Source organism: Grammomys surdaster, unplaced genomic scaffold (genome assembly GCF_004785775.1).
Source record: "Grammomys surdaster isolate TR1022 unplaced genomic scaffold, NIH_TR_1.0 169, whole genome shotgun sequence".
In the NCBI taxonomy this organism is placed as follows: Eukaryota; Metazoa; Chordata; class Mammalia; order Rodentia; family Muridae; genus Grammomys; species Grammomys surdaster.
In genome coordinates this window covers 11,093,988-11,117,052 of record NW_021604617.1, presented here as the reverse complement: position 1 = coordinate 11,117,052, position 23,065 = coordinate 11,093,988, and the positions used below count along the sequence as shown (strand labels likewise).

Sequence of the window (23,065 nt, the reverse complement as noted above, 5' to 3'; positions counted from 1 at the left end):
TGTCTGTGCCCGGTTTGTAACCTCAGCCACCCACGTGAGAGAGAGAAAGGCATGGCTGTAAGAGCCTATTCCTGTACCACTGGGGAGTGGAGACAGGAGGATTCTGAGAGCTTCGTGGTCAGCTGGCCTGCCTGCAGTAAAGCAGAAAGTGATAGAGCTCCCAGCATCCCCGTCTGGCCTCTGCATGTGTATGTGTGGATGTTCATAAGTGCACACATACATGGACATACCCTACATAGCCCTCCTGCTCCATTCCATCCCGGGAGCTGTACAGAGTTCTAGAATAGAACAACCAGATATTCCAATGCCTCCATGTACCGATAAAGAGTATGTTTTGCTTTGTGTAACAGAAACCTGACTACAGGAGCTAAAGCAAATGTTTCTTCTCTTTGACTCAGCAAGACCTGTGAAACGCGTTACTATGCACTGTGCCCCATCCTGGGCGTTCTCCATAATGTTTATTAGCACGTCTTAGCAGGAGTTTGCTTTTCTCCTATAACAAGAAGTTGAAAGAACAGCATGTTCCAGGCTAACATGACAGCTTAAAGAAACAGTGGTTTCGGGTCCTCAGAGCTCCTGGTTCTCCATCTCTAGGCTGTAGCTCTGTATATGCATGTACATGTATGTATGCATGCACATGTGTGTTTGCCTTTGGTATGCATGCTTTATGGTACGAGTACATGAATGTGTGGGTATGGCACCGTTGCGCACACACGAAGCAGGGGTAGCATGTCTGATGTCTTCCCTTCCCTCCTCACTACACCTTGTCACCTTGAGACAGTCTCTCGGAGAACCAGAAGTTCACCCTTTCAGACAGAGTGGTTAGCTAGCCCCGGGCTTCCAGAATATACCCATCTTTGCCCCACCCCCACTCCTGCCCTGTGCTGAGCTTGGCTTTTTCTACAAAGATGCTGGGGATTTGAACTCAGGTTCTAGTGCTTGCTCTAGTGCTGAGCCATCTCTCCAGGCCCCAGTGTATGTCCTTTATCCTCATGTCTGAAAAATATACTGCACCTGAGTTTCTGGCATTGTCAGGGGCCCTGTCTTCTCCAGAAGCCCGGGACTCACTCTCTATTTGTATCTCATTCACCAGAGCTGCCTGAAAGGGTGGCTGTCTAGGAAGTGGGTCATTTTGACAGGGCACTCTCTATCCTAGAGGGGCAAAATATGGGATGTTTTTCTATCAGTAACAAAGAAGGGAAGAGTGGGTCCGTGCATGTTAATCCCCTTTCGAGTTAAGGTAGTCTTCCTGTCTTTCCCCGATGATGAATTATCTACTCCATGCATAAAGAGACATCATTTCCATGCTCTTACGGGTTAGCACAGTCTGCTCGACTTTAGGAGACAGCAGTAGACTATCGTGCTCCGAATTTGCTGCGTTTTCAGTTCAAACTTCAGAAGGCACATTCTCCTGTTGTAAGAGAACCATGCAACTGAAACATCCACGGATAGATTCCATCCTCAAACTCCAAGGGCAGGTGAGGCCTAAGATAATTACTCCACACAAGGCGGGGTGGGGAGGCTGGGTGTAGTTTGAGTGCATCTAAGAAATTCTGTGGCAGTATCTGCCAAAGCTCCAAGGCTGCCCCATCTTGTGATGAGTAGGAGGAAGGCTTACTGTGGCCAGACTGTGGTTGAAGAGTTATAAAGAACAGATCAGGCCAGGTGGTGGTGGCATATGCTTTTAATCCCAGCACTCAGGAGGTAGGGGCAGGTGCATCTCTGAGTCCGAGGCCAGCCTGGTCCACAGAGTGAGTCTGGCTAAGCAGGGAAACCCTATCTTGAAAAAGGAGAGGGGGGATGAATAAATGAAACCGTTGGAGAAGCTTGGTGGGTAGAGTGCTTGCTGGGTAGACATAAAGACCTGAGCTTGGATTTCCAACACCCACATTTTTAAAAGGTATGTCATTTCACTCCTGAGGAGGAAGAGCCCTGGAGCTCACTGGCTAGCTAGTCTAGCCAAACTGCTAAGCTCTGGGTTCAGTGAGAGACGATGCCTTTAAAAAGTAAAGTGAGAAATGACTGACTGAGGAAGACTCCCAACACTGACATCTGGCCTGAATAAGCATCTGTATCCAAGTACACACACACACACACACACACATACACACATACACACACACCACACACATACACATGGTCAGATTAGAATCCATGGGACCATTTACTAAGTGTAAGAAAGGACTAAATTTGCCCAGAGTGACTTCCCAGGAAGATGAGTCCAAGTCCAACAGATCCAGAGGGAGGGCTGCTATTTATCTTAGTTATTTATTTCTGTCTTGCATCTTTGATTAGCTTTTATGTTTTCCTTGATTCTTAGATACCAGAGCCCTTCTGTGTCCCACATAGTGCCACATGCTGCTGTGTGTGTGCCAGATACAGTTCCCTACACTCAGTGACTCAATTCTGATGCCCACTAACCCAATGAGGTGCATCAGGTTGTCGCCTCCGCTTTGGAGATGAAGAAGCTGAGGCATAGGCATTTAGAGCAGCCCACCCTGTCTGTACAAGGCAGAGCCAGGGTCAACAACCTAGCAGCTGGCCCCAGGGTCTGTGCTCTTGACTTGAGTGCGTTCCACATTTAATATTATCCATTGTTTCAGAATTCGTGTGGTACTGAGTTTTTCAAACAAGAGTAGAGCACTTAGAAGACTATCATCAAGTCAGTTCATAAGCTAGCAAGTCCTCATTGAGCGACTACCAGGTGTGCTTGCCTAATATATTCAGTGGGCCCAGCTTCACCACGAACCCAGACTTCATCATCCATGAGAAAACAGGAAGTACCAAACCCAGTACACACTAGACACTGAACATAGACAACTGGAAGAGAATTATTTAGAGTATTCACAGAGTTGTCCAAACCTGACGAAGGCCATGGCAGGGTGGTGGCTTTTTCCATATCTGCCAAGGTCTCTCATGCAAAAGATGTAGCCATTTGAGGATGAATCAAGCCATGGGGAATGGAATTCCTTAGTATAACTGCTCGTGGCGAGAGAGACCGGTGAGCAAGACCCAGGTCAATGCAGGAACAGATATCCAATATAGTCAGAGTCTCTCTGACCAGCTCACCCATTCAGTTTGGACATCTATGTTAATTTAATTTATGGCCTCACACTTAAAAATCACCTTTTGTAAAGTAACTATAAATATCTCCTAGATTTTTCCCTGATGCAGTCAACCCTTTGAACGACACTGGCGGCATCAGCTGCTTCAGTCGGCATTTATGCTGTTCCTTCGATTAGCACGATGGATTTTTACAGCCATTTATGAGTTTCTTGGCAGCCTAATAGGAAACACACACAAGTTCCTACTAAAGAGGAAGATAGTCTCTCTGCTTAGGGCCAGAAGGGGTCGCCACTGCCCCATGGCTAAAGTCGGCCCTGGCCACTAATCAGGAACATACCCAGTTTCTCTCTATCTATCTATCTCTCCCTCTCTCTCTCTTTCTCCATCTCCCTCTCTCCTTCTCTCCTCCCTCCCTCACCCCCCCTTCTCTCGTCACTAATTAATAAACACATGAGAAGTGTGCATGGTACAGATTGTATGGAGCCCTACATTTGAAGAAGTTAAAAATGACATTTTTTTTTTCCAAATGTACTGCGGCTTTGAGAAGATTTACAAAAATATCTGCACCTGGAACTTGTCTATATCGTCAATATCATCGTTCAAAAATGTATTGTATGAACAGCATGCTGAAATTGCCCCGAATTCCTCGCCACAACAATGATTTAAACACAGCTAAACGATCACCAACGGCTCTGTGTTTTAAATAAAAAGTGTACATGTGCTATTTGGTACTGAACTCATAAATGTCTGCTAATAATAAGTTGGCCTGTAGAGCCAAATTGAAAAGATCTTCTCTTCAAAGAACTGATTCGTCTATAAAGTTCAGAGAATTGTCTTCATATAGTATGTGTTTTCCTTAAAGGAAAGTTCTCTGCTTCCTTGGGGGACATATCTGAGAGGGTTCTGTTCACTCAGTAAATCTTTGGGGGAACCCATAGTGTCCTAAATACAAAAGTCACAAGGTTTGAATCCTGCCTGTGGAGTAAGGGGTCAGTTTATCCTCCATCCAAGGAAGAATTTCTTTCCAGAGCAAACAGTTCACACCCCTGGCAGTCAGTAGGAACTGCAGACTCTCCTTTAGTCAGCTGACACCTCCAGGGCATGGCAGAGGACCTGGTGTAAGGGCCCTGGCATCTTGCTTCAGTCTGTCTTCCTGTCATTTGTATTTAAAGCCACTGTCTGGAAAAGGAGACCTGGGCATTGCTTTCCACAGGTGAGTCCTTGGCTCTCCCAGAGCTGGGTTTGACTTGTTGAGACACACCTTGCTGGCCAATTGGGCATGCCCAGTCGCATTTTCTGATGGCAGTTGTGGGTACAAATTCTCCAAGGGATCAGACCAAGAACAATGAACACTGACAGGATAGAGAAAATAAGGCAGGACCTTAGGGGATGATTCAGGACAAAGGTAGGTTCTACTCTGAAAGCAAGTGTCACCCTCCAAGATCCTCCAGGATTCCCCTTGTGCCCAGGAAGTTCTAGTGTTGACAACTTTCCTTCCCACACCCTACTGTCTGCCTTGAGCTGACCTCCAGTTCACTCAGTATCCCAGTCTTTGCATAAGCCTCAATTCCATTAACTCTTCCGTTGGGTCCCTTTGTGCACCAGACTCTGCAGAAGTTGCTTTGACAGTGGCCAGTAAACAGGCATTGCTAACAGCAGAATTCAAGAGCAAGTTATTCGTGAGTGACATGTCATGGAGGGTTGTCATCTGTGGCATTGGTCCTCCAAAGGCAGCCTGGTGCCTGGTTCTGGCACCCCTGACCCAGGCTCTGGTTCTCCATCCTCTGTGGACACAGGTGATGAGTGAACATAGCCAGAGGCCCAGATTCAATAAAGAAAGCTATCACACATCCAAGAAAGCCCCTTCTTGTCTTCTAGAATCCTGTGCCAGCTCTGACCCAGTGGCTCTGAGGACCTCATGCTTTGTGAGTCAGAGAAGTCATCAGAGACCCCTCACTTTACCCGCTGGGTCATCTCCTGTGGGCAGCTGAACCCCACAGTCTACCTGTTTCCCACTTGACCCCTTACTCTGATAACCTGACTAAGGCCAATTCCCCCAAACCTGTACAGTGACTACAAAGCTTACGTGAGGTTTCATGTACTGGAGGCAGGGAGGGACCACATTGGCAATCACAAAGATGAACATCTAAAGAGATATCCTTACAGCATCTCTGACTTCCTCGATGTGACAGTACCAACATGTCACCCACCAGCCTCCCCTCCATTTCCTTACCCTGCTGCTCTTCATGGACCTGTACTGTTCCAGCCCCCAGCCGTGAATTCCCTGAGTGTTTGGTTTCAAACAATTCAGCTTTTTTACTTCTCCTCCTTTGCAATAGCAGGACACAAGAAAAAAAATGGTTTCTTCCAAAAGGTGACAGAGAAAGGGATGTCAAATACTTCTTATTGGATTTTTTAAAATCTCCATCACCTGATCTTGTTTATGTTTTCAATTCTCAGATGTCAACGAGGTGTGGAATTGTTTCTGCTCTGCTTCCAACAGTATGATGGCTAGAGAATCCCACCTGAGTCTCCCTCAAACCACATCCGACTTTGGTGCCTCTTTCTTTTATATCCACATGAGCTCTCGTGAGAAGTAGACATTTTAGCCAGTTTTCCAAGTACTTGACAGTGTTTACATGTTTCCTCCTTCACAGAGAAAATCCAAGTAGGGTTTTTACTTTTCCTTACATAGCATTGGCCCCCAGCACAGGCAAGGACTCTGTTGTTTAGGAAGGTTGTGGAGGATTCTGCCAGGCTCTGTACTAACTGACAACTTCTTCTGGATGACTCTAAGCATTGAGATTCTAATTAAACCCAACCATTACAAGCAGAATGCAAATGTGTCTTCAAATTTGTTGGAAGGCATGGTATAAAGAAATAGTGCTTCCTTTGCAATGAGACAGAGACGTGCATGCAGACTCTATCTGTACAGAACACATGGGTACCCAGTGGGACAGCCCTTGGAACTCACAGTGACTTGCAGAGCAGGAAAGCTCTGAGTCTTGAGATCAAATGTCACAGATTTTAAAACCAAGTTTTTGCTCCTGACATGTATGTATGTTGGGGCTAATATTATGAAAATGTTTTTCTTCACTTTTCTGAGTATATGACTCTACTTCAAGCTATACATATTTCATCTCTGGAGATTAGAATATTTTAAAAAGTATCTCTGTATCTTTCTGTCTCTTGTCTCTCTGTCTCTCTCTGTTTATCTCTCTGTCTCGGTCTGTGTGTGTGTGTGTGTGTGTGTGTGTGTGTAAAACAGCGATCAACTTGATTGTTGTTAGATTCTATTGGTTGTTTTTGGATACAGAGTCTTTTCTGTGAACCTGGGCCTGCTGCCTCTTCTCAACTAGTTAGTCAGTGGTCTCAGGAGCCACTTTCTTGAAGCATCCCCCATCTCCACCCTGCTGTGATGGGATAACACATGCCTGCTGTCATACCTGGCTTTTACATGGGTATTGGTGAGCCAAACTCAAGGCAAGCAGTATATCCACAGAGACATCTCTCCAGTCCCATTTTAAATAAGTCTTCAAATGGGCGGAGTGGAGAGCAATTTGGTGTTTAACTTCTGGGATACAGCATAGCTACCTACTTGCTTGAGATTTTCTAAATTCCAGGCTCTCTTTTAATTTTTCACCCACCAAGAACCCTATCTGGCGAGCTCACAGAGGACAGACAGCACCTTTGCTCATACTTCTAGGCAAGTAGACTTGCTGCTGTGAAGTCGATAGATTAGTTGGCATAAAATAGCTGAAAGGAAGGCTTAGAGCAGTGTTTCTCAATCTGTGGGTCGCAACCCCTTGGGGGGGGGTGGAACGATGTTTTTGCAACTGTCGCCTATGACTGTCTGCACGTCAAACATTTACAGTTAACATTCATAAAAGCAGCAACATTCCAGTTATGAAGCAGCAACAAAAGTAATTTTATGTTTGAGGGGTGTCACCACAACATGAGGAACTAACTGTATTAAAGGGTTGAAGTATTGGGAAAGGTAGAGAACCACACTGCCTTACAGGACTCATGGATGACGGAAAATTGAGAGACATAGGAAAGCCAGCAGCCTAGATATGTGTCTAATAGACCCATGTAATGCTTTGCCTGGAATTCCTTCCAGCATGTAGGGGAGGCAAGGAGCCCATATACAACTCATCTTTAGGGCCAGCATCTCCCCCACCTCAGCCCCACTGACGCACGGAGGAGAGCAAGGGAGAGACAGTCTGTCTGAGAAACTGAGCACTTCTATGCAAAAGAGACTGAGGATTCTCCAGAGGGACTGTTACATCAGACTAGGTTATAATCCAGAATAGATTAATAAATTGTTATTTTCCCATTGCTCAGGGTGTAGGATTCCATGAGAAAGCATTAAAAAAAAAACTAAACACAGCACATGTTCATGTATACCTCAGGAGTGGTTTCAATGCTTCAAGAAAGTAGCTATGTATATACATGTATATACAATGTATATAATATATATACAATGTATATAATATATATACAATGATATATATACATATATTTATATACATATATATATATGCAGATGTTCCCTTGGGTATGTCTGTGACTCAGTTTCCTTAAGTGTTAAGTGAGAATAAATACTAACTTTTGTCCCTTCGTGTATTTAAGCAACAGAGACACCACATTCTGGAGTCCTTTTAGAAAACAGGGAGTTTGTTGCCTTGCTGCTGTGAGAACTGTCCTTACAGGAGGGAAGAGAGATGGGGAGGGGAGCACAGCCTGGGGCCAGCATCTAGCAGCCATGATCTCCTTTCCATGTAAGAGTTCTGAACACATCTATATGAGCTGCAGACCTCTGTTAGAGGTGGGCCTTGCTTCATTTTTTTTTAAAAAAATTATTTTATGTGTATGAATATTTTGCCCACATGTCTGTCTGCACTGGATTCACACAGTGCCTGCAGAGGGCAGAGAAGGGCACTGAATCCCCTGAACTGGAGTTCTACCCATTTGTTAGCCACAGTGTAGGTGCCAAGACTTGAATCCAAGTCCTCCGCAAGAGCAGCCAGCGCCATTAACTGAGACATCTTTTTCCCCAATTTATTTTTTAAGGTTTCTTTTTCTTTATGTTTCTATGGATGTGTCTGTGTGAGTGTGTGTAATACATGCATACCTGGAGAAATACACAGGACAGAGAAAAATACACAGGAGAATCTACAAAGCTCCTGATCCCAAACTGTCTGTCCGTCTTCCCACAGTCCACTCTTGACAATCTGTCCTCTCTGTGGATTTTGAGATCCAGCGGTGCTTCTGGTCTGATATTCATCAGTTCCTATGCTGTTCCCAGATGCTAGCAAACCAGGGCTGGACCATGCCTGAGCAACTTGTTGGAGGCTAGGTTGGGATTGTGGCTCCTAGCCCTCATTCAACCCCCATGCCTTGCTAAGACTATATTATTTTCTTAGCTCAAATTGCCATTCCCAACTCATTATTTTTCTCTATGACAAGAAAACAATATTGCCTCTTATGTAATAACAACCTCAATGAATCTGGAAGCCATCATGGAATGGGTGGATTTTTTTCCCTTCTTAAAAAAAAGAGAGAGAGAGAAAAATAAATTGAGATTGTTTTCATATGGCTCAGAATATTTATGAACTCTTCCCCCACTTTTCCTCATTGCATATTTTACCCAGTGCATTTGTGTGTCATACAAAATAAATCTTTATGGGGAGCAGAGGCAGAGAGGGGACCAGAGCAATTAAAAGTCTGGGTACCCATCAAGTTCATGGGACATTGGCCATCATGGGTCAATGGGTGCTATAGTCTGTCTTGAGTTTAGTTACTCAAGCCAGCATCTCTAAGGAAGGCTTTCAGAGGCAAGATTTCAAACTCACACACTGAAGGAATTCATATTGTTTCGTCATTCTGGTCTCTTTCCTATCCCTCTTAGCAGAGTAGAAAGCTCACTGTGAGTAGTTTCATGACCTGAATGTCATCAACCAAAAGAGACCATTTTATCCTGTGGCTTCAGGACTGAACCAGCAGGGAGGAGGGGGAAAGCTGGAAGAGAATATCCAGGTATTGCCTCTGCTGCCTTGTCTGTCTGGATGTGTTTTAATTTATGGGTGTGGCATGTCTGTTTCCCTTAGACCATCCTTTTCTACATGGCTTGTCACCAAGGAGGGAGCCAGGGAGCATAAGGGACTTAGTTATGACTGTGCATTAAACATACAAGGGAAAGTGCATGGTGGCACATGCCTGCAATCTTAATACTAGGGAGGTGGAAGCAAAAGGATCCAAAGTTCAAGGCCAACTTTGACCAGTTATTAAGGTCAGTTATATGAATTATATAAGGCCAGTCTAAGCTTCATAAAAGTCTCGAAAACAATTTAAAATATAAAAGAGGGAGGGAGGGAGGCAAGAAGCCTGCCTTCAGAGACCTGCCTTCAGAACTGAGGCTGACTTGGAATCTCCCATCCTCTGTCGCATCGTGGAATGCTTAAGAATATACTGATCGGAGAGTACGGGGGGGATTCACGTGGACAGAAGGACACCTGCTGAGCTGGGTTACTACGGTAACACCCGATAACACCCGATAACCACTGACCAATCAGTTCCAGCCCAGGCCCTTGTATTGGGAACGCCCCTTCCACTGCCTGAATTGAGTGAGCCTACAAGGGGCCATGTGTGACCTAGAGATCCTCCTTGTCATTCCTGACTTGGGGAAACTACCATTCAATAAAGTTGAGGAGCTAACCTCTAGGCACAGAGAGCTACCAGGGCCAGAAGCACAGAGAGGCTTGACAGTGCCTAAAACTAATGCAATACGCATAAACAAGGCAGTGAAATAAATCGTGCCCAAGCCCTTGGAGAGAGCTCTTCAGTTAAAGGACCTTGAAGTTATAACCATAACAGTGCATCTGTTCTAGGGAAAATCCTAATCTAGGGTAGCTGCAGTTCATGGGGCTCCTTTCCTGCTTCTCTTCTCATCTCATGCCTCTACCATGGTTAATACCAACTCCGACCTCAACGCTCCTGACCAGGAATATACAGCTGCAGGTTGAGTAACTGACAGTGAGCATGCTTAGAATGTACATGCTGTGTGCTGTGTTACAGTAATGATGCAAGGACATAGTTAGACTTGTTACTAAAATTTAGCCCTTCTATCTCTAGAGCTCGTTTGACAAGCAGTTGAGATCTATCCAGACCTAGTCTTCCAAGGTCTCCGTCATTGCCTCAAGCCTCTTTGCCCAATTTCTTTGTTCTTCAAGGTCTCCAAAGAGGTGTTTGAAGTCAGGACTTGAAATGTCTTCTTTTCCTTTGCATACTCTTTCATATCCCTTGGATGATACACACTGATCAAATTTTAACAAGTATACTCTGTGTAATAGTCATATTTAAATGCCAACTTGCCACAACCTAGATTTGTCTGGGAAGAGAGTTTCAATTGAGGATTTACCTAGATCAGGTTGACCTGGAATTATACCGATTGTTTATTGATATGAAAAGACCTAGTCTATTGTGGGTGGCACCATTCCCTAGGCAGAGGGTATATTCGTTTGTCTGATCTTGACTGTGGATGTGGTATGACGCTTGTCTCAGGCTCTTTCCTCCATGACTTCCCAACAAAGATAATCAGCAATCCCTCCCTTCTATTGCCTTCTGTCAGGATGTCTTAGCAGGACAACAGAAATGAATCTAAAATACTGTGTTATTTTTTTTCCTGTTCCCACTGTGATTGGGTTTTTGCGCCACTCTATCACTGAAAGGGCTAAAGGGATTTGAGTAAGCAAACAGACCCAGCATGAAATGCAATCACTTTGGCGAGAAAAGCATAATAAGTATTGTCTAGTACCCACCCTCTGCTTTAGCCCTTGAATAGTCTGGTAATCTCTTCACAGTCTAGACAATCACTGAAGGGAATTCAAGTATTTTTCCCAACCCTTCTCACTTCTGTTCTCCCAAACTGGAAACACAAAGCAGATGATGAGGAGGAGTTCAAAATGCCACACCAGGGAGAAGGAAGTATTGAGAAAAGCTCTAGCCGGTTTCCAAAGATTCCAGGAAGTGTTCAGTGGCATTGTCTCAGACTGGGGTCCCTCCATTGTCTCAAACAAAAGGTCTCCTATGCAAAGACAAAAGTAGGTTATGTGGGAGTGGCTAATTAATGGAAGACACATCTGGGAAACCATGAGAAGGATGACAGGCTTTACAGCTTCTCGGGATGCCAATGTCCCTCTTGTATCTGCTGCCATGTGGAACATCTGGGACTCTCATGATCTCAGGAGCATATTGTAAACTAGAGTCTTGTGGGGTTTGAGAAGCAGGACTGATGTCACAGGTACAGTGGTTAATGACCAACCAGCCATCTATTTTGCAAATACCCTGTATATACAAGTGTAAAGTTTCCGTGTCACCGCTCTGTGACTAAGAGGTTCTATGCTCCTGTGGTTCTAAATGAATTATTTGCTAATTAATCAGGACAAGACTATAGAGTTCTTCTGCCACCTCATCTTCCTTTAGGTGTTATTTCTTTGAGGTGCATCTGTGGCAGGTCTCTATGCAAGTGGACGTGATGGCACATTGTTAGTGGCTGTTCCTGTCTAGTGCATTGTCCTGACCATCAAAGGGACAGCTTTGAGCTGTCTGCTCTAGATGAATCTCCAGCCTCTCAGAAACTTAGTGTATCTCTGTACATCCGCCTAAACATTCTCATGTCCTGTCTCCTGAAGGTCTGGTCCCTTCCCCTTCTCCAGATGGATTAGTCAAAGTTAATGATGCCACAAAATCTGGTCTCTATCTTAGGACGACTTCTGTGCCATTTTAATTATGTAACTAGCCCTTCCTACAAAATTTGTGTGTGTGTGTGTGTGTTTATTGCCAATCACTAACAACATAAAAATAGGTAAAATAAGAAAATTGAAGTTGCCTCATGCCCTACAAGCTGGAGATAATCACTGTGAACATTTTGGCTTGTGGTCTACCTGCTGAAGTTCTTTATTTAATAGAAGGCACATCATGATAAACATAAAAGAAGTTTAAATGTAATCAAATTAATAGAAAACCAGTATTTACTACTTCGATAATTTTTCAGATTTATTTGTGTGTGTGTGTGTGTGTGTGTGTGTGTGTGTGTGTGTGCAAGAGGCTCCAGAGGCCAACAGAGGATGTTAGAGTCCCTAGAGCTGGAGTTACAGGTGGCCATGAGTTGCCTGACATGGGTTTTAGTAAAAAGATTCTAGTCATTGGTATAGCAGTCCCTGTGCCATCTCTCCAGGTCCAGGGTTTGTACCCTTGTATCAAATCATGCTAATAGCCACCAGGAGTTCAGTTGTATGTGTTGAAATGGCAGAGCAGTGATGAGGCATGGCACAGCATACTTAGTCTACTCCGAAGTCTCCGTAACTGTATTTGGTAAGAAGAGAGCTGACCCTTCTTTTTTTGCTCTTCCATGCCAGCCCTTGAGAGAGGCTTGACAAAGGCTCTGAGGAAGCTGGATGACTACCTGAACACCCCTCTGCCAGAGGAGATTGATACCAACATCCGCGGGGATGAGAAGGGATCCCAGCGCAAGTTCCTGGATGGTGATGAGCTGACCCTGGCTGACTGCAATCTGCTGCCCAAGCTGCATGTGGTCAAGGTAAGAGAGGTCTGTTCATAGGTGCTGGCTTCATCTCAGGCCCAGACAACTGGGTGGATGAATCAGTGGAAGTAAGCAAAATCCAGGGGCTAAGACTTTGGGCTCTAAATTCAGATCTATCAGGGACCCGAGGTCATCCTTCACTTCTTGCTTGGTGAAAGCCTCTCTTGAGATTTAATTTTCTCAATTTTTAATAAAATCATATATATTGGTGTTGACTTGTATATATACACACACATATATGTGTACACACATAGACATGTAGGCAAATACATACATGCATACATACATACTATGTGTGTGCCTGGTGCCCATGGAAGCAAGAAGAGTGTATCAGATGCTCTGGAATTGAAATTACAGACGGTTGTGAGCTGCTATATGGGTGCTGGGAATTGAACCTGGGCCTCTGGAAGAGCAGCCAATTCCCTCAGCCACTGAGCCTTTTCTCCGGTCCCTGCCTGAGTTTTCATTTTCATCTACAAAATAGTCACATGTTGTTTGTCTCTAGGGTGGTTGTGGGACTAAGCATGATATGAATTGCTCATTATACTACAGGGATTGGATGTATAGTAAGTATAATGCCACTGTATGTATAGTTGCATCATAGCCTTTTGGAGTTACCTTGCCTTGCTTTCCTACCTGCGTTAGGTGGGTCCTCGTGGGTCTTCATACATCCTCATACACAGACCTTGTAGAGGCTCCGTAGGGTACCTACCCATCAAGTTTCCTTGCTATTGGGTGGAGCAATAGAGGCTGCAAAGGAGTGGAGCAGAAAGCACCCTCTCGCTCTCAATGAACCTGCTGACCATCAGCACCATGGACCACAGTCCTTCCCTATACAAAAACATAACACTATGAATGCTCTTAAGAAGATATTTTAGGGGTTATTTCAAACACCCCAATCCCACACTGCCCTGCCTCCTGCTGTGTCTGTGACTGCCTTTTGTGCAGTGTGATGGCACATTTCTGAGTGGTGAGGAGCCCTCTGTCTTACTATCTCACATAGGCTCTGATTATTACAGCATCTTTCCTTACAGGGAGCCTAAGGGTATTTCCTAGAGCAACACAGAACAACTCTGTTCCCCTTTATCTATTGGAACACAGCAATTGGATCTACATGGGTTCTCTAAACAGATATCTCACCCCCTCATGTGTACACTGCATACATGTGTACACACACACACACACACACACATGCATGTGGAGGCTGGACATAGACAGTGGGTATCTTCCTCAGTCTCTCTCCATCTTATTCTTCTAATACAATGTGTCTCACTGAACTCAGAGCTCACCAATTTGGTTAGACCAGCTGGCCAGTGAGCTCCAGGGACCCTCCCATCTCTGTCTCCCAGCACTTGGATTCCAAGTGTGCATCAGCACAGCTGTTTTCATGTGTGGATTACACTAGAGATCTACACTCAGGTTCTCATGCTTTGCAAAGGAAACTCAGTCATCTCCTCAGTTCGTGGTGACCCCCATCCTTTTTTGACACCCACTGTCTAGAGAAACATGCAGTAGGGTCTTACAACCAAACAGTTCCCTGCTTTTACCATGTCTATGTCTTACCATCTAATTTTGACAATGTCTCTGTGAGAACAGTAGCCTTTTCAAAGGACCATAGCCCTTTAATAAACAGTCATTTATGGGCAATCTGACCATCTCCTATGTGTCTTTTAGAATACTCATGTTTTTTCTGCCCTTCACTGAGAAGGCTAGCCTATTGCTCAGAAGCAGGCTAGATCTATTACTTTCAGCTTTAGTATTGAGCTAGACACGTAGACTATCTTCCAATCAGAGGACACACCACTTTGTGGTAAGGTCACTTAGCTGAACTTAGTGTAAGTGTCCAACTGTCCTGGGTTAGAGCTAAAACTAAGGGAGGATATCACATGATTCTAGGGCAGGCCAATGCAGTACTTTACTATGAAGACATTTTGGGCTCAGGGCCAAGCTAAAGATCTCTTGTAGGTCCAGCCAAGTATGTCACTTTGAAGTTATTAATTATTGCAGGCCCCACCCACCAAATTGTGCTTTCTTCTCCTTTCCCTGAGGAATAGGCAGAACCATTAGGGACGTGTGATGCTTGCTCAGTCACACAATGCCATAGTGACATAACAGAATGATCAGAAGACGCATGTGCTAATTCATCATTTGCCACCAACTAGCTGGGTGGACTAGGACGAGTCATTTGATCTTTTAGGATTTCATTTTTCTTGTGCCTCAAAGAAGAGATGTGGATCCGCCTCCCTCTCCCCTGTTTTCTTTTCCTTCTTTCTCTCTTTTCTACTCCAACATGTACGGGCAGCCCACGTAAGCATCCTTTGTCAAAGTAGGCAAACGCATGGCCCTCACAGGTTCTGCCTCATTCTCTGAATGTCTCAGCATTTTCTAGCCTTACATGACTAAGTTAACCCCACGGCCTTAGAGACAGTCCAGCAGGTTTCTAGCTCTGGGATGCTGGGGATCAGGCAGAGGATAGCCTAAGAAGGAAAAAAGCCTGAGCCTGGACTTCTGTCTCCTTGGATTTCTGCTCATCCAGCTTATCAGATCTGGCAACCTGGCAAACCTCTACAGTGCAGAGAGCATGAAGGAGAGCCGAGGCAGTTTGGCCTCAGATGCCAAAATGTAATCAGGGCTATGGGTGCTAACTGCTTCATATAAAACAGAAAATTCAGAGCATGAACGTGGACGTGCCTCTGAACGTCAGAACTCTGTGCACCCTTGATCCTGCCTGCCTTCCTTCGTATCTATCACCATTCCAGGATGCTGAGTGGCTGTGGTTCACACTCACTGAGAGCCTGGTCCATGGGTGGGCTTTTCCTGGCTTAGCATGGTGACCATATTCTCTGTGAGGGACTTGGAAGAGAAATGCAATATAAATGCAAATATAGATTCTTCAATCCCGTATCTGCTGTTTTCAAGCTAATACGGATAACCCAGAACACTAGTTTGCCTTTCTGTTGCTCTGATAAAAACAGTGGCCAAGAGCAGCCTGGAGCTTTCTTTGCCTTACACTTTCACATCACAGCCCATCATGGAGGGAGCTCAAGGCAGGAACCTAGAGGCAGGAATTAAATCAGAGACCAAAGAGAAACGCATCTTACTAGCTTGCTTCCCTTGGCTTGTTCATTACCTTTATTATACAGTCCAGACCCATTTACCTAGGAATGATGCCACCCACAGTGGGCTGGGATCTCTTACATCAATTAACAATCAAGAGAATGATTCAATAGACATATCCACAGGGCAATCTGACACAGTTCCTTCTCCCAGATGGCTCTAGTTAAAAGTTAAAAGTTGGCAAAAACTAACCAGCATGGTTCTTACTTAGCACTAAGGTGGAAACTCAGCACCACCAAAACCAAATAAGCAAATGAATAAACAAGAAAGTGAAACCCCAAATTAAATGCTAGCATTAACAAAATATGAGTTTATCAATCAGTGTAAAATATCAGCCCTGCCCCTGTTTCTTTGAGATCAGTTGGCACAAGGTCTAAATACTGTTGTTCTCAAATCTGAGATTCTCCTGCCTCCATCTCTTGAGTATTAAGATTTCAAGTTCATGCCGTCAGGTTGAGCTTTGCACACCATCTCTTAGTAGATTCATTCCCACTACTACGCACCATGTTTATCCCAGCTGGCTAATTCTAGCTGGTCCTTTGGATCAGATCAACATAGCTGCCTAGATTTGTTCTGAGCTAAGACAATCCCTTCTCAAAAGGCCCTGGTCAAACTGGGAGGCCCTCCTATGGCAGTGACCAGAGGAAGCTCTTCGGACAACTAGTGGTTTGTGTTGACTCAAGTCAGTCACACTCATGCAGGACAGAACATTGTGGGTGGCTTCTTTGGTGTTCATCATCAGAAGAGAATAATCTCATATCAAGAAGTTCTGAATCTTGAACACTTGGAAGAACAGATGCTCCTAGAGGTTCCCATGTTCTAAGGCAGCTACTTTCCCAAGGAAACATTCTGGAATTTAGAGAGATTTGTTAACATGGAGCCCTGCAGGTGTGGGTCCAGCAGAGATAAAACCTGGGTTTCTGAGGTGAGATGGATATTTGGCTGTGTTGGGAGCCAGTCTTTACAGCTGAGTCCCTGTTGTGTCCTGTTCTCTCTGGTCCAGCACAAATACAGTTGTAGATGTGTGGGAAAAATAACAGACATGGTTTGGTGGCTGCTATAGAGATAAACTGTAGACTAACTAGAAGGGGTATATGCCTCCTGCCCTGTCATCCAGCCTTGCTGCAGGGTAATAGCAAATTTGCTTCAGAGCCAGACAGGCTTTCCTGGTAAGGCATGAATAGAGTGTTCACAACTCCAACATTATAAAACAAACAAATAGCAAATTGGAGACAGATGTGGAGATGAGCATAGGTTTTGAGTCATTAGCTGTCAATGGAGAGATTCTATGAAGGAGGGGAGTCACAAATTGCTTTCTACAGAGGAACATGGGGCCATCCATAAAACCCGAGACCAGAGACTAGAGTCGTTGAGGCTCATCTGCCCTTTCTTCACTTTTCTGCACCTCCCTCCACACACACAAATAAGGATACTTACTTAAAGCAAAGCAGAAGAGGGACCAAAGAAAGAAGAAAATCTGAACCAAGCAATGTATCATGTACCTTATACTTGGGAGATGGAATCAGGAGGATTGGAAATTCAAGGTCATCCTCAGCTACATAGGATGTTTGAGGTTAGCTTGGACTATGGGAACATGGATACTATATGGATAATATGTCTGTAGTTATCATAAATATTTCTCGAACTATGTTTTATATTGTACACCAATCATGTCTAACTCAATAGCTTCCCTTATCAATGGTGGTTTTCTTTACAGCTCACCTTTTACATTTTCAGGTATTCTGTACATGAAATATTTGTGTGTGCAGTGTCTTCATATACATGTTTGCACATCTGTGATCATGTGTGGGCATGGGTACATATACACACGAGTGTGAATGCATGTGGAGGCCTGAAGTTGATAAAAAATCATCCTCAAATTCTCTTCCAGTTTATTCATTAAGTCATGCTCTCTCAATCAAACCCAGAGCTTCCTGGTATGGCTAGTCTTTCTAGCCAGCTTCTCTCAGCCAGGCTGTATGCAGACATACCTGATACGCACAGCCACCCATGAAATCATGGCCCTAACACCTCCTAATGATTTGTTTCCTGCCTTCATACCATCTCTCTCTTGTCATCTTTGCTTAGATTGTGGCTAAGAAGTACCGAAACTATGACATCCCAGCTGAGATGACAGGCTTGTGGCGGTACCTCAAGAATGCCTACGCACGGGATGAGTTCACTAACACCTGTGCAGCCGACAGCGAGATCGAGTTGGCCTATGCAGATGTCGCCAGGCGCCTCAGCCGATCCTGAACTTGGCTGTCTGGCCCAATTTCTGCTGCAGAAGAATTCGACTTCTCCTAAAGGCTTTCAGCTCTAGAGACTCTTCTTCCCCATTGCCTTGGAGGAAAACATCAAAAAAGTTAGGCCACTTCTTCCTGGCACCCCTGAACTCAACTCCAGCCATCTACCCTCTAAGATCAGTGCCACCCTTCTGCCTTGCTCTGCAGGAGCCTGGCAAGCAGAGAGGACACGGAAGCAGATTCTTTCACCTGCTGGTCTGATCTAGAGTCAGTGTGTCTGGGGTCAGTTTGCAGAGCTCCTGCGGGATTGTCACTGTTCCCTTCTGCCAATATAATAATGCTTCTCAGATGCTCTAACAACGTGAAATGCCAGCTTCTCCCTGCCTCCTCCTTTAGCAACTTCAAGGTGACTGACAAATGTCATTACATGATTTTTAGGGAGAGATATGTGTCTTGATTGGAAAGACAGTGGTTAGGGGGGGGGGGACTCAGCTGGGTGTGGCTCTGGATATCTAGTAAAACAGTTCCAGCCCCTCACTATTTCTGACGGTGGGCCAGGTGGAGACACCCACCACACACAATACACTCCAATTTCCTGCAGTTCAGGAACTGGTGCAATATGATTACATCCTGGCCAGCACTTACCCAAGTTTTCCTCCAGTCTCCATTTTGCCATAAAGGCAGTTGACTTATAACTCTAAACTGAGGTGACCCAGATAGTGAGGGACTTCTGGGAAGCAATGTTGATGCCAAAAGGCCCACTAGGGTCTACAGCCACAGGGGTCACTGGCTGAAGAGTAGTCCACTGGAGATCACATGAGTGTGTGTGTGTGTGTGTGTGTGTGTGTGTGACTGTGTTCTTCAATGGGTGGCTTTGGGTTGGAGCAAGAGATGGAAGAGGATGGAGAGAGATGGAAGGAGATAAAGTTCTATATGAGTTTGCTGTAGCCTAGAAAACTTTTAGAGCAGTCTTCTCTCTCGCTGTCTAAATCTTGGACTGGTGTTATAGCACACCTACCAACTGTAGAGCCGACTCCAGCATCAGCCAAACATGTCTGCCAAGCCTTCCTAGTCACTTGCAGATGTGGGTTATCACCTGGCTATGCTCAGGGTCTCAGTTTCTTCAGCCCTAGCCACTGAGGGAAGAGAATGTCTATTAAGAAATGGTGTGATCGTGGGCTACCTTAGGAAGAAAGTCCACGGGTCTTTCTGACTGGGAAGCCACAACTTGAGTTTGGAAAGTATGTCCTGCCTTGGATTCATTTTCCCACCATCAGACTCATCTATCAGATTTTCAAGAAAAAGAAATCTTAAAAAAAAAAATTATAAGCTAATATCTCTCTCCTTGGTCATTCTCCTTGAGTTTTATCTACAAAGCTCACAGGGCCTGACCATGGCAACCTAGGCTGATTAGGATCTATGACAAATTTGTCTGTCATTAGCTCTTACTCTACCAGTGAGCTAGTGAGTGCCAAAAAAAAAAAAAAAATCCATACCCGGGCCTCAACTTCAACAATCCTGCTTCTGTGTCACTGACAGTGGAGGCAAGGCTTCTCAGGCCTGGAAAGGCCCTGGACTTGGTTCATTGCTCTGGAGGGTGGAGCGGCACGGGTCCTTTCCTTAGAAATATCAACATGGTCTAACCCAAGCAGTCATTGAGACCACCTGCCTCTAGGGATCTCCAAACCAAAGAGCGACCATTGATCCAAGGAGGGAGGAAGCAGGAGGTCTCCCTAGCCCACTGGAGGAGAGGACTCTGCCTGCTAGGACATTTCATAAACCTGAAAGAGATTTGAAGAGGCAAAATGAGTCGATTCATTTCCATCGCAACAGGAACCTTTCCACAGGCTCTCTGTAAGCTGCCCCTGGGGATGTTTAAAAGTGTAGCACTGTTGAGGGAACAGCCCCTTTTTCTTCAGGGACAAGCCCTGAATGGGCCTCCTGGGGAAGGAGAACTTCCGGAACCTTCCGGAAGGCTGTTTAATTAAAATAAAACCCTGCTGTTCTCAGGCATCCTCCCTAGAATTTACAAGCAGGCAGGGTGAACCCAGGCGGCCCACATCCCTATTTTCCACAGGTGGGCTGAAGGTAAAGATATGAAGACTAGCATACACACAGAGGGGCTTCAGAGGAAGGGGAAGAATTCTCCTCAGGTGATGTTCTGAGCCCAGCAATCGGCAGGTCTTTAAAAACAAACTTCCCAAGCCAAGTCAATATTGTTTCTAGACAGTCCTCCTATGGTTGAGTTAGTTTCACATAAGTTAAAATATTTAGGCAATGTTGGATGCTATAGGATCAAGAAGAACCCCTTTAAAGAGAAGCAAGACTGTAGAAGGAAGGCTTTCCTAAGTACTTTAATGCAGAAGTAACTTTAATGTTATCAGATACTCATGAAACTGACCAGTGTCTTAGGACATAATTATGGTATATAAAAAAATATCAGTAAAGTCAATGATTATTACCCATCCTAACTCCTCCAAGGATATTTTTCTCTGGAGGCTCTAGCTTCTCTAGACCTTGGTCTTAACCTCATCATGTGTATGGTTTACCATCTGCAACCACCCCGTGGTCAGGTTCCAAATCCCAACTCAGACCATGTGGAAGGGTTTGCATTGTGGACTCTACCTGCAGAAATTCTGGATAAGAGCTATTCTGGTAAATGCTTAGTCCCCCAGGAAGCATTTGGATGGCAGAGAAAAGGAAACTATCTTGAAGGAGCTATTTTGTATTCCTCTCTCACCTTGGACTGTCACATGACGATCTTGTGTGTGTGAAACATAAGTGCAAGGCAAGACAGACAGATAGGGTCCAACTCAGAATTACTGAGCTGAGTGTACCTATGTAAAACTGCCCTCTTCTTAGGTTGATCCAGAGAGAAGACATTCATTAAAATGTTAGTACCTATCCAAAATAAGGTAGAAAGTGAACTTTTTGCTTGTTTCAGGATATAACTTCATAGTCTCCTGAAAGAAAGAGAAATCCCTGGTAAGTTCAGGATCACAGTCATGTGTCTAACTCACCTTTTAAATGAGGGGTCTAGGTAGATTCCTGGAGCCAAACGAATCAGTTGCAAAGTAGGAAATGGTCAGTCAGTTTATTTAGCCAGTCGATCCCAAACTAGTTCCAGCTTCCTGGTAGGTGGCCATGTCCCCACTGGTCCCTTCTGATGCTAGTGGGAACAGGAAAAAATCTTTTTTTTTTTCTTCAAAAACAAGATGCTCCAAAAGTGAGATCTGGGGCAGAACCTTCTGGTACCCTCTGGATCCTGTGAGGTGTGGCAACAATAGTGATGACATTGCCTGTGTCTAGACAGGTGGACATTTTGCAGACAGACAGTCCCAAGCAGTTTAGGACCATCACATAATGAAGAATGCCTGCCACAGAGAGATGTTGACTGTTTCAGAGTCCAGAGGACCTGCCAGGCCCAGGTAACTTGTATTAGGAGGGAAGCCAAGACAGAAGCTATGTGTCCGTCTAATAAAAGTTTACCATCACTAAAAGAGTTTATATTTGCCATCAAATCCTTTTAGAAGCAGTAGCTGTCTGGTCAGTAGGTACTTCTGGGGTTTCCCTCCATTCCTCCATGGTCCAGGAGTCAGCTCAGCTTCAAGATGAGGCAGGATACTAACATGATCTCGCTTGGAAACATGAAACACTAACTGGTGGTTGAAACTAAGTTCAGTGATTCTTAAGGATTATCTTTTGAGATCTACATGTTTATATCATCCATATTCATATACATTATACCTATATACGATATTACAAAGAACCTTTAGAAAGGGTGCAGGAAAGATGTGTGCCTATGAGGCCCCAGACTCTGGTGTTGGAAGAACATTTGTGATCTTGTCATTGACCTCGGGGCCCTTCTAAAGATAGGCCAGTGACTTTGTATCCACTGCTCTTTATCATCCAAACTAACAGCTTGTGCCTCAGTTACAAGTGTCTTTGTTTTTCCCTTTAGCAATATTTCTTTCCCAGCCTAGTTTCAAGCTACATTCATCTCATTATTATGAATGAGATACTCATTATTATGAATGAGTCTAAATCAAACTGCACAATCTTATTTAATGTTGTTTCAGGAAATAAATCTATTCTCCACTATCACCATATGCACCAGCAAAAGTAAACAAAACATTTTACCAATATAAGGTTTGACTTAAACCATACTTTCTATAAAATCGATCTGGTGTTTGGCAAAAACAGTTTTGAAGACATGGTGTTTTTGTAGATAGCTAGAGATGTCCCAACATTGACTGCGAATATATTTATAGGAGATATAAGGCTAACTTGATTGTAGAGTGTTTGCTTAACATGAAGCCCTGGGTCAGATCTCCAGCACTGCATAAACCAAGCATGGTAGCAAACACTGGTAATCCCAGCACAGGAGAGCTGAAGGCAGGAATATCAAGGTCAGCAGCATAGCAAACCGGAGGCCAGTCTGAACTACATGAGACCCTGCCTCAAAACAAGCAAAAACAAGCAAAATATTCAGCTGATATTTTACTTTCTCCCCATCCGAACAGTCACCTAGTTTTTCCATTTTATAAGCTTAGGAGTTAACTGTTAGCAATGCTAATTCATTGTACGTAAAGACACTCCAAATGAGCAACTCACATTTCTTGAGACCTTTAACTGTGGTGAGAACAGACCTTGCTTTCAAGCCTTACTAAATGCACCATGCCTTTGAATACATACCAAGTTGAGTGTTTTCTTCCTATCCTTGAGCCAGCTGTAAATGCATTTCCTGGTCTTGATTGCTATTGACTGATTCAAATAAAGTTGGTTTATTTTCAATTACAAAAGAGATCACTGGGGTTCTTTGGGGAAGGGTTGTCCTGTTTCAGATGACAATACAAAAATCTCTTTTTCAAATAAAGATTATTTAGTTTCACACAAAATAGGGCCATTTTTAAAAATCAAAACAACAACAACAACAAAAAAACAAACATGAAAGTAGAACTGGAGCGTGGTTCTGTGGTAGAGCCATGCAAGATGTCATAGGTTTGATCCTCAGACTAGAAATACAAGGCAC

The 23,065-nt window shown here is 44.3% G+C and overlaps 1 protein-coding gene across 1 annotated transcript in view; it reads left to right on the top strand.

The window, feature by feature from the left end:
* Positions 1-22,835, top strand: part of Clic5 (chloride intracellular channel 5) — a 42,041-nt gene extending 19,206 nt beyond the window's left edge. The window contains exons 3-4 of the mRNA XM_028766701.1: positions 12,486-12,667; positions 17,876-22,835. Coding sequence (XP_028622534.1) covers positions 12,486-12,667; positions 17,876-18,043 — 350 coding nt within the window. The 3' untranslated portion in view covers positions 18,044-22,835. The remainder of the gene's footprint in view (positions 1-12,485; positions 12,668-17,875) is intronic.
* Positions 22,836-23,065: the final 230 nt, after the last annotated feature.